Consider the following 12855-nt stretch of genomic DNA (forward strand, 5'->3'; position numbering starts at 1 on the left):
TGCTCATCTACAATGAACCTTTAGCCCGTTTGCTCCCATTAAAGTCCACTATATGGAGAAAAATCCTGGAATGTTTTTCTCAAAAACCTTAATTTCTTTTCGACTGAAGAAAGAAATACTTGAACATCTTGGATGACATGGGGAATAAATTATTTATTAATTTTATGTATAAAATTTTAATTCTGGAGTCAACTAATCCTTTAATAGTTTTAGTTTTTTGGTTTTTTAAAACTTACAGTGCCAGGTGCTGATGTCTCAGTATCAGTGCTAAATCGTATTCAGTAAACAAACAAACAAGTTCAGGGCAGCTGATGAAATGAAACTCTGCTTGTCAGCATGTAAATAATTCATAATTAATGTTACAATTTTGAGCTCCTTTTTAAAAGTTTTCTGTTTCTCAAAATACTTCACATATTCAGTAATTTAAAAAGGGTTATCAGCTGACATATGATGGTTTTCTCATTCATTTTTGCATAAAAATATAATTATTAAGTAATAAATGATTAGTTCACTTCCAGAACAAAAATTTACAGATAATTTACTCACCCCCTTGTCATCTAAGATATTTCTTTCTTTCTTCTGTCGTAAAGAAATTATGTTTTTTGAGGAAAATATTTTGTCCATATAGTGGACTTCCCGTGAGTTTAAACTTCCAAAATGCATTTTAAATGCAGCTTCAAGGGCTTTAAACGATCCCAGCTGAGGAAGAAGGGTCTTACCTAGCGAAACGATTGGTCATTTTCTAAAAATTTCGATACTTTTTATATACTTTTTAACCTCAAATGCTGGTCTTGTCTAGCTCTGCAATGCACATGCGTACTCTGTGTACTCCGGTTCAATACAGTTAGGGTATGTCGAAAAACTAGCATCTCTTTTCTCCTCCAACTTCAAAATCATCCTACATCTCTGCATAAGTACCGACCCAGTGTTTACAAAGTCAACGTGCAAATACGGTGAAACGCCATTTCTAAAAAAAGGTAAAACATCGATGTAGGACGATTTTGAAGTGACCCTAACTGTCTTGAACCGGAGTGTTCAGAGTATGTAGGCGCATTGCAGAGCTAGACAAGGTGAGCATTTGTGATTAAAAAGTGTATAAATTTTACATTTTTGGAAAATAACCAATCGTTTCGCTAGATAGGACTCTTCTTCCTCAGCTGGGATCATGTAGAGCCCTTTGAAGCTGAATTTAAACTGCATTTTGGAAGTTCAAACTTGCAGGCACCTTAGAAGTCCACTATGTGGACAAAATTCCTGAAATAATTTCCTCAAAAAACATAATTTCTTTACAACTGAAGAAAGAAAGACATGAACATCTTGGATGACAAGGAGTGATTAAATTATCTGTAACATTTTGTTCTGGAAGTGAACTAATCCTTTAAATTCCATCACTGAGAATGTGCACATGACATCACTTTGGTTAATCAGCCCATCTGATTTGTTTTACAGAAATATTGCAAAATTAAACCGTTTAAAGGGATAGTTTACCCAAAACTGAAAATTCTGTCATTAATTACTCACCGTCGTGTTGTTCCTAACTCGTAAGACCTTCGTTCATCTTCAGAACACAAATTAAGATATTTTTGATGAAATCCGAGAGCTTTCTGACCCTGCATAGACAGCAACACAACTACCACATTTAAGGCCCTGAAAGGTAATAAGGACAAATGTTAAAAAATTCCATGTGACACCTGTGGTTCAACCTTAATTTTATGAAACTACAAGAATGTCAAATGCAGTAAACCCATCAAGACTTTTATCCTTCCTGTCATTGAGCACTGGCAACATTTTTTTTACATTTCCAGTATACTGTGCAGCTCTACTAGGGCATTTAGGTGTAATGCCCTAAATATGCCCATGTACAGTGTCCCACAATGCGGTAATACCCTCTGACAGTGTGCTGCTTCATCAGACTTCTTTACTCAAGTGTGACCTTGAATGTAGACCTGTAACATTGTAACCATGTACAGGTTAATAGCCAAGAATGGGTTACTTGGGTTCTTATTTTTTAGCACCAACAAAAATGTACTTGAGTGTACTTTTAAGTTCATGTACATGAAAGTCTCTGCCAGTTGCATAAATGTTGTGTTTTACTCTATATTTTACTGGCTTTCTCAACTCAAAATCTTTATTCACAGCTCAAAATACCCCTTTTTTCCCCCTTTCTCAGTGCTGTGACCTGGGCTACCATGCCAGCCTGAACCGTGCACTGCGTACCTACCTCTCGGCTGAGTTTAATGTGGAGACTTCCAAGCACGGTGGTCTGGAGACTATTGAGAACGCTGCAGAGAACCTGGAGGCCAATGCGGACAAGCAGAGGCTGATGGAGACCTACAACAACGTCTTCTGCCCTCCAATGCGCTTCGATTTCCAGTCTCACATGGGTGATATGGTCAGTTGGTGTGAATATTATTACTTATGACATGACACTGGTGAAATGAAGGAATGGAATATGCAGTGATGGTAATTATTTTCATGCCTCAAGCAATATAGCAACAGTAGACTCACAATGTGGGTAAAAAATGGCACACAAACATTCTTAGGCAACAGAGTGAGGCTTTACTGATGCCAAGTGCTTTTGCTCCAATATATCAAACATCTTGAGGATATCAAGAAATCAGCTCTGCTAAATACCATTCAGTACTGTTACACAATGATCAGCATTGTCTCTCTGAGACAATTTGTCCTGCTGTTACATGTGACTCTTGCAAGACTGTCTCATTGCATGTCCAAACAAACCCAGACACCTCAAGAGGAATGAAGCATTTCTCAGTCAGATTGTTGCATAGTGACAGACATGCCTGAGAGACCTTAGTTGCTTCAACCCTGTATTAATATATGTTGTCATTAGACTGTGCAGTTATTATATTATATATTATTCACTATTAATATGGCAAGTTGACTGCTAACCTTACAGGCCCCGTGGTTTATATATTAATTAAAGGTGAGATATGTTCTTTCTGTGTTAACACCTTAGGTTAATGTTACAGCACCTATAAACAGTAAGGCCAATAAACTGTAGTTTTCAGAAAAATATTATTAATTCTGTTTCTTAATTCTATTTGTTAATTTTGTTTATTCCTAATGCTATTTATTTATCTATTAGTAGTAGTAAAATTGTTAGCAATAGTAGTAGTAGTAGTAGTAGTATTATTTGTGTTTTGCTTTGTTTCATTTTGTTTTGTTTTGTAAGATGCCAATCCTGTGCCAAACAAAACAAAAAATAATGATTTTTTTGCAAACAGGTTTTCTGAACATTCAGTCAGGTCAGTCAAACTTATAGTCCAATGTCTATATAGTCAAACTCACACGATTGGCTGAGCTGATATTGTTGTGTTGAATTCTCAAACAAAACAATGTTTTCATAGCATCACAGAGACATAGTGTTAATATTAAACTGGAATAGGAGGAAGTCTTTTAACATTTTAACAAAAAAAGACACTACAGCTCAACCTGAAAGATAGCATTTTTAATTGGACTACATTTGCGTGATATAAACTCACAATTCTAGTTTATAATTAATTCGAGTTTATATCTCACAATTGTGACTTTATTTTATTAAGTCAGAATTGAAAGATATATACTCTCAGTTCTGAGAACATATCAGTCTTTTTTACCCTAAAAACTGAACTTTATAACTCATAATTGTAAGTTCATATCATGCAGTTCTGGCTGTATAACAAATGTGTGTTTACATCGCAATTCTGGCTTTATAACTTGCAATTGTGAGGTATATCATAGAATTCCAACTTTATAACTCACAATTGCGAGTTTATATCACAGTTCTGAGAACTGTGAGATAAAATACTTTTAACCTTTTTTTTATTATTTAGTGGCAGAAACAGGCTTCCATAGTTTTCTGCTGTATTGAACTTTATGCTGATGTTTTTGTTCTTAGTCAACCTTGCATCAGGGGTCCTGGATGTTTGTAAGTGTGTGATGAACAGAGCAGCTGGTTTTCCCCAGTGCACATGTGCCCCGTCGTGTGTTCAGCCCTCTGGGAGAGGGTGGACCACAGTGAGCCAGATGTTCCCCAGCTGTTTTGGGCAAAAAAGAGAGAGAGCAAGCAAGAGACGCAGATAGAGGCTAGCTGGGGTCACTCTGTTCTTTAGAGCATATGGACAGCTTTATTACTGCTGGAAGTGGTCTTGGTTTAGTTCTCTGTCATTCTGTTGTTGAAGTTCTCAAATTCTCTTTTTTTCTCTCTTTTTCCCTCAGGTGGGACATGTGTGTGCCCAGCAACCTGTGCAGGGAGAGCTGATCCAGAGATGCCAGCAGCTACAGTCCCGCCTGTCCACACTGAAAATAGAGAATGAAGAGGTGACATACACATGGTCCAACAAATGCAATAAGCACAACAAATTATGTTTATATTACAACATGCACAACAAATTATGTTTATCTATCAAATACACATTTCACATCAGTTTCCTTTTTTCTGTTGATGTGCACTTTCATATCAAAGCATTGGATTAAATCAAAGCATTTTTGAATCTGCTGTCATCTTTACATTCAATTGAATTATTTACATTTATACATTTGGCAGAAACTTTTGTCTAAACTGAACCCATGACCTTGCCACTACAAGAGCATTTCCCCCCTGAGTGTTTGTTTATAAAGTATTTTGGCTAATTTGATAAAAAAAAAAGTTAACCCAATAAGAGTGTATCTCTATTTATCATTACCGTTAAACATTTATGTTGAAATCCATAAACAGAAAATGTGAAAAAAACTGATTTGTCTGAGCGTCCACATAAGTCACTGTAATGTGTTTTAAATGGTATTGTTTGGACTAGGGAGGCAGTGTTAATGGGCTAGTGTTAGTGTTTCATCTTTTACTCAGACGTTTGTTGTATTAAAAACAAAAACTTTACAGAACGTCAGTTTCTCTGACACTGAGAAAAACTTACTTAATCACTGTTTTTGACTTGTTTTTCAGTAAAAATATTTAAACATCTTTAAGAACATTTTTCTTTGCTTTAAATATTACTCTAATAAAATGTTGTGAGGTTTATGCTCATGAATAATATAAAAACCAATTAGCCTGTGGGGTAAGAAAAATAAACTTAATTCAGGACATAACAAATTTGAATATCTCATGCAGTTTTGCTCCTTATCATCTTTTAAGGATGTTTAGATACTTTTAATGGAAAACAAGACAGAAATAACAACCAAGAAAATTATTTAATGCAGTGCACCAGTGTGTATGAAATGAAATATCTTCATCAAATGAAATTGATGTTCCATTTCACTCATGTACTTTGCATGTTGTAATATTACAAAGATGTAGGAACTATAATGGACATGCTCTTTCTCTAGGTAAAGAAGACGATGGAGGCCACTCTACAGACCATCCAGGACATGGTGACCATTGAGGACTTTGATGTGACTGACTGCTTCCACCACAGTAACTCAATGGAGTCTGTCAAGTCCACTGTGTCTGAATCTTTCATGAGCAAACCCAGCCTGGCCAAGAGACGAGCCAACCAGCAGGAGACGGAACAGTTCTACTTCACGGTAAATGAGACAGAGAGGGAGAGAAATCAGTTTAATACAGGGTCACAGGATTGAAGAAAGGGTGTGGAGGATTGGATGGTGAGAAGTCTGTAGCTGGACGTAAAGAGAAATGGAAAAGGACGGGTGATGAAGGGAGAGATAAGAGATTGAGTGTTTTAGATACAGCTTAATGTCCTTTCTTCTCTGTCAGAGGCTTTTAAGAAGACGGAAAACGGCTTTTAAGAAAAACGGCAATTAGAAGAGACTGCTGCAGTTGACTGCTGTTCATTGATCTGTGCTTGTTTGTAGACAACTGAAACTGTGTTACGTTGTAATTCAGCAAATAGCATTACAGAGGAATTTGTCCTCCAGACAGATTTTACAAAATACCCAGAACAAATTAGCAGCAGTATAGCAATGCCCAGGGAGCAACCAACAGCACTTTGTGGCAATTTTATAGGGGAGACTGGGATCACATGGGCATGTTCTTGTCAACTCAGTAGGTTAAGATTTAAAAACAAAACCAAAAAAGTTAAATAAATTCTTGTTTTCTAGCATGGTAATGTACATGGCAATGTTAATGTGTTTGACGGAACAGATCTGCTATGCTGCTGCTGCGAGAATTGATACTGTCAATACATCCATAGACATGCTGCTGTTAGCATGTAAGAAATACTCCGGTTTTCTAAACATGCATGAATCACCCCGTAGCAGATCTATACAGGTGTAGCTGGGGGGGTGGAGGGTTTCCGAAGCGCGCTGCAGCTGCTACAGCAAGCACTAGCCGAATATATGAATGCTGAACAGCAAGCTCATTGGCTGCTGACACGAAAATAAACCGGTTAGCTGCATGAATAATGATGTCATTATGTCAGATTGAGGTAGAGGTAGAACCTATCGGACCACACCAGTTTCTTGACAGAATTTTGGATTAGTTTTTGCATGACGGTTTCAAACATCTAGTTCAAAACCCCCCAAAATAATATTTTTTATTGAAAAATAATATTGTTTTTCTATTATTCCATCAAACTATATATATATATATATATATATATATATATACAGGTCCATCTCTAAAAAGTTAATTTTTTTTATTGTAACTTATTTAAAAAAATGAAACTTTCATATATTCTAGATTCATTACATGTAAAGTAAAAAAAAAAAAAAAGTTTTAGACTAGATTACAGCATACAACTCATGAAAGTAAAAAATCCAGTATCTTAAAATATTAGAATACTTACATCTGAATTTCATTAAATGACCATACCTACAGTATAAATTCTGGGTATCTCTTGTTCTTTGAAACCACACTAATGGGGAAGACTGCTGACTTGGCAATGGTCCAGAAGACAATCATTGACACCCTCCACAAAGAGAGTAAGTCATAGAAGGTCATCACTGAATAGGGTGGCTGTTTACAGAGTGTTGTATCAAAGCATATTAAATGCAAAGTTGACTGGAAGGAAGAAATTGGGTAGGCAAAGGTGCACAAGCAACAGAGATGCCTGCGAGCTTGAGAATACTGTCAAGTAAAGCCGATTCAAACACTTGGGAGAGCTTCACAAGGAGTAGAATGAAGCTGGAGTTAGCGCATCAGGAGTCACCATGCTCAGACATCTTCAGGAAAAGGGCTACCAAGCCACTTCTGAAACAGAAACAACGTCAGAAGCATCTTACCTGGGCTAAGGAGAAAAAGAACTGGACTGTTGCTCAGTGGTCCAAAGTCCTCTTTTCAGATAAAAGTAAATTTTGCATTTCGTGTTGAAATCATGGCCCCAGAGTCTGGAGGAACACTGGAGAGGCACAGAATCCAAGCTGCTTGAAGTCCAGTGTGAAATTTCTGTGTTTTATCAAGTGCAAAGTCAGTGCAGCCATCTACCAGGAGATTTTGAAGCACTTTATGCTTCCATCTCCAAGCTTTATGGAGATGCTGATTTCCTTTTCCAGCAGGACTTTAGCACCTGCCCACAGTGCAAAAACCACTTCCAAGTGGTTTGCTGACCATGATATTACTGTTCTTTGACCTATGCCTGACCTGAACCCCATTGAGAATCTGTGGGATATTTTCAAGAGAAAGATGATCCAACAAACAGTTGATCCAACAACAGAAACAGAAACAGTTGATCCAACAATATACAGATGATCTGAAGGCTCAATAGTGCCTCAGCAGTGCCACAGGCTGATCACTTCCATGCCACACTTCACTGATGCTGTAATTTGCGCTAAGAGCAAGTCATTTGCTGTAGTATGTGCTGCCGACCAAGTATTGAGTGCATACATGAACATACTTGAACTTTTCTTTTTTGCAAATCCATTTTTTGATTGATTTTAGGAAATAATCTAATATTTTGAGATGCTGGATTTTTGACTTTCATGAGCTGTAAGCTCTAATAAAAAAATTTTTCATGATATTCTATTTTTTTGAGCGCCTGTGTATATACAGTATCTCACAAAAGTGAGTGCACCCCTCACATTTCAGCAATCATTTTAGTATATCTTCTCAAGGGACAATACTATAGAAATGAAACTTGGATATATTTTAGAGTAGTTAATGTGCAGCTTGTATAGCGGTGTATATTTACTGTCCCCTAAAAATAACTCAACATACAGCCATTATTGTCAAAACAGCTGACAACAAAAGTGAGTACATCCTAAGTGAACTTGTCAAAACTGTGTCCAAAGTGTCAATATTTTGTGTTAACACCATTGTTATCTAGCACTGCCTTAATCATTCTGGGCATGGAATTCACCAGAGCTACACAGGTTGTTGCTGGGATGCTCTTCAGATCCTCTATAATGACATCATGGAGCTGCTGGATGTTAGACACATGGTGCTTCTCCACCTTCTGCTTGAGGATGCCCCATAGGTGCTCAATAGGGTTCAGGTCAGATCACGTTCACCTTCCCTTAGCAAGGCAGTTGTCATCTTCGTGGTGTCTTTGGGGTCATGAAAACTGCTGTTTGGATGTTGCATGTTGGAAAACTGCTGTTCGGCCCAGTTTCTGAAGGGAAGATGTCATGTTCTGCTTCAGAAATGTACAGTACATAATGGAATCCATGTATCCCTCAATGAACCACTGCTGTAGGAGAGACACAATTTTCTTGGTACTCCTCATCAGGGCATCACCACACATGCTGGACCCATCTGAGCCAAACAAGTTTAACATGGTCTCATCAGACCATAGGACATGGTTCCAGTAATTCATGCTCATGGACAGGTTGTCATCAGCAAACTGTTTGCAGGCTTTCTTGTAAGCCAGCTTCAGAAGAGGCTTCCATCTCGGATACACCAATGCAAACCAACTTGTTGCAGTTAGCAGCGTATGGTCTGAGCACTGACAAGTGGACATTCTACTTCTGCAACCTCTAAAGCAATGCTGGCAGCACTGTTTCTTGAAGGAAGGTTCTGCACCTGATGCACAGAACGAGCACTCAGCTTCGTCGATCGACCCTTACAAGGCCTATTCCAAATGGAACCCGTCTTGGAAAACCTCTGTATGACCCTGGCCACAATACTTTAACTCAGTTTCAGGTTGTTACTGAACCTCTTATAGCCTAGGCCATCTTTGTGGAGAACAACAGTTCTAATTCTCAAATCTTCGGTGAGTTCTTTGCCATGAGGTGCCTTTTTGAACATCCAGTGGTCAGTATGAGAGAATTGTACTCAAAGCACCAAATGTTAACTTAACTCTAATACAAGATACACAAATGACATAGTGCTGTTATCACTTAGGATGTACTCACTTTTGTTGCCAGCTATTTTGACAATAATGGCTGTATGTTGAGTTATTTTCTGGGTACAGTACATATACACTGCTATACAAGCTACACATTGACTAAGTTTCATTTCTTATAGTATTGTTCCTTAAGAAGATATACTAAAAACGTTGCTGAAATGTGAGAAGTGTAGTCACTTTTGTGAGATACTGTGTGTGTGTGTATATATATATATATATATATATATATATATATATATACACACAATATCTCACAAAAGTGAGTATATTATATATATATATATATATATATATATAAATGCAACACTTTTGTTTTTGCCCCCATTTTTCATGAGCTGAACTCAAAGATCTAAGACTTTTTCTATTTACACAAAAGGCCTATTTCTCTCAAATATTGTTCACAAATCTGTCTAAATCTGTGTTAGTGAGCAATTCTACTATTCTTCTTTGCCAAGATAATCCATCCATCTCAAAGGTGTGGCATATCAAGATGCTGATTAGACAGCATGATTATTGCACAGGTGTGCCTTAGGCTGGCCACAATAAAAGGCCACTTTAAAATGTGCAGTTTTACTGTATTGGGGGGGTCCGGGGGGGTCCGAAAACCAGTCAACCACCATTTGCTTCACACAGTGCAACACATCTAAATATCTCCTTCGCATAGAGTTGATCAGGTTGTTGATTGTGGCCTGTGCAATGTTGGTCCACTCCTCTTCAATGGCTGTGTGAAGTTGCTGGATATTGGCAGGAACTGAAGCATGCTGTCGTATATGCCGATCCAGAGCATCCCAAACATGCTCAGTGGATGATATGTCTGGTGAGTATGCTGGCCATGCAAGAACTGGGATGTTTTCAGCTTTCAGGAATTGTGTACAGATCCTTGCTACATGGGGCCGTGCATTATCATGCTGCAACATGAGGTGATGGTCGTGGATGAATGCCACAACAATGGGACTCAGGATCTCGTCACGGTATCTCTGTGCATTCAAAATGCCATCAATAAAATGCACCTGTGTTCGTTGTGCATAACATACGCCTGCCCATACCATAATCCCGCCGCCACCATGGGCTACTCAATCCACAACGTTGACATCAGCAAACCGCTCACCCACACGACGCCATACACTCTGTCTGCCATCTGCCCTGTACAGTGAAAACCGGGATTCATCCGTGAAGAGAACACCTCTCCCAGACACCATTGAATGTGAGCATTTGCCCACTCAAGTCGGTTACGACAACCAACTGCAGTCAGGTTGAGACCCCGATGAGGATGACGAGCATGCAGATGAGCTTCCCTGAGATGGTTTCTGACAGTTTGTGCAGAAATTCTTTGGTTATGCAAACCAATTGTTGCAGCAGCTGTCCGGGTGGCTGGTCTCAGATGATCTTTGAGGTGAAGATGCTGGATGTGGAGGTCCTGGGCTGGTGTGGTTACACATGGACTGCGGTTGTGAGGCCGGTTGGATGTACTGCCAAATTCTCTGAAACGCCTTGGCTTGTGGTAGAGAAATGAACATTCAATTCACGGGCAACAGCTCTGGTGGACATTCCTGCAGTCAGCATGCCAATTGAACACTCCCTCAAAACTTACAACATCTGTGGCATTGTGCTTTGTGATAAAACTGCACATTTTAGAGTGGCCTTTTATTGTGGCCAGCCTAAGGCACACCTGTGCAAAAATCATGCTGTCTAATCAGCATCTTGATATGCCAAAACCTGTGAGGTGGATGGAATTTATCTTGGTAAAGGAGAAGTGCTCACTAACACAGATTTAGACAGATAGAAAAAGTCTTAGATCTTTGAGTTCAGCTCATGAAAAATGGGGGCAAAAACAAAAGTGTTGCGTTTATCATTAGGGCTGTCAAATGATTAAAATTTTTAATCAGATTAATCAGAATTTTCAGTGGATTAATCAGGATTAATCACTATTTGCAACTACACCTGAATCCTAACCATTTTTTTTTTCTGAAATGCATACCAAAAGATAAATAACATGACACAGATACATAATTTTCATATTATGTCTGTTTATTAACACAAATAATGGTGGTTTAAATCAAGCTGAAACATACTACACACCATAATATTTGTCTTTGCAATGTCCCACCGCTTCCTCTTTGGCATTCCTTTTAACCAGGATGAACAATTTACAGTATTCAATTGAACAGAAAGCAATAAATGTAGTCAAATCATAACAGTGGCCTACCACATTTTTATCATGCACAATTTGAGTCATCTGTTGCGTTTTTGTGTGGAAAAAAATATTTTCAATAAAACTTTTAAATCAAACCAAAAGAACAATCTTTTACCTTTACCTCCATTCTTTAATCCAGTTGCTCAAGCAAGCCTAACTACTATAACATGTTGCACTGAAACTGGTCTTTTTGTTCGCACATCACCTTTCAAATCTACTGAGCTTTATCATCTTTCAGCCAGTTGCTGAGGCAAACTAACTTGTTCACATTTTCCGAAAGTAAAGCTGACCTTTTCTTGTTCACAATGTGACCTGCAACTGAGAAAAGTCGTTCACAGGGAACAGTGGTTGCAGGAGTGGCTAGATATTTGTGAGCTAGTGAGGCCAGCTTCTCATGGGCTCCTGAATGAGATGCCCACCACCTCAAGGGGCAGTCCTCCAATTTAGTGATGGGCTCTGCTCTGTACCTGTGTATGGCAGGTTGGACCTCTTCATCTTCTGATTCTGAATCTGAGCCCATTTGCAGAAGGCTGATTTTCTTCCTGGGTGGCCCATCATCATGTGTCTGTGAAGACTTTTTTTTGGGTGATTCTTGTTGCAGCATCCCTTCAAGTGTGATCCACACCTCTTCCCTGTCTGTCTTGGGCAGGCATTTCAAGTCTTTGAAACGAGGATCCAATACTGTAGCAATCTGGAGCCATGCATTGTTGAGCTGTTCTTGACGGGATGCTAGGTCCTCCTTGAACTTGGTCTTGAATCTCACAACATATGCAGGGTCCTCATCACAGGCTTCCATCTTGAGACGCAAGTGGCAGAGAGAAGGTAGTACCACAGAACAGGAGACATAGGCCTCCCCACCCAGGAGCTCAGTTACATACCTACACACACACACACACACACACACACAGACAGAGACAGTGTAATATTAGAACAGAGGTTAGCAACATATACATATTATTATTATTATTATTATTATTATTATCATTATTTTTTTTTACATACATACATGTTATTGATATTTAACTTGGTTTAATTTATTCCAGAAAATAATCAAAGCAATGTTATTTGATAGGCTACAGACTGATTTACCTGCATGGCTCTAGAAGTGTCTCCAGCCTCTGCAGTTTATCCCATTCTGCTGCGGTCGGCAAAACGAGTTTGTGCTCCTGATTGTCCAGGGCTGCGATGACAGCCTCTTTATTGCTGCTCAAGCGCTTGACCATTTCCAGCGTCGAATTCCAACGTGTTGGAACATCCTGGATCAATGGCTCTTGCTTCTTTCCCAGGCTGACTTGTTGTGCTTGAAGCTCCGCAGCATTTGCTGGGCTGTGCTTAAAATGACCGACAACTTTGCAAGCCTTGACCAAAGCATTCACAAAGCCGCTGTCAGCAAAACTCACTGTGACACTTCTCTGCAGCATGTGAGCG

General features: G+C 38.8%; 1 protein-coding gene across 3 annotated transcripts in view; it reads left to right on the forward strand.

The window, feature by feature from the left end:
* srgap2 (SLIT-ROBO Rho GTPase activating protein 2) overlaps positions 1-12855 on the forward strand; it is a 138335-nt gene that overhangs the window by 101342 nt on the left and 24138 nt on the right. For all 3 annotated transcript variants that reach the window (XM_051122167.1, XM_051122169.1, XM_051122168.1), the window contains 3 exons: positions 2171-2392; positions 4219-4320; positions 5320-5517. In XM_051122167.1, coding sequence (XP_050978124.1) covers positions 2171-2392; positions 4219-4320; positions 5320-5517 — 522 coding nt within the window. The remainder of the gene's footprint in view (positions 1-2170; positions 2393-4218; positions 4321-5319; positions 5518-12855) is intronic.

The sequence above is a fragment of the Labeo rohita genome, chromosome 11 (genome assembly GCF_022985175.1).
Source record: "Labeo rohita strain BAU-BD-2019 chromosome 11, IGBB_LRoh.1.0, whole genome shotgun sequence".
Classification (NCBI taxonomy): domain Eukaryota; kingdom Metazoa; phylum Chordata; class Actinopteri; order Cypriniformes; family Cyprinidae; genus Labeo; species Labeo rohita.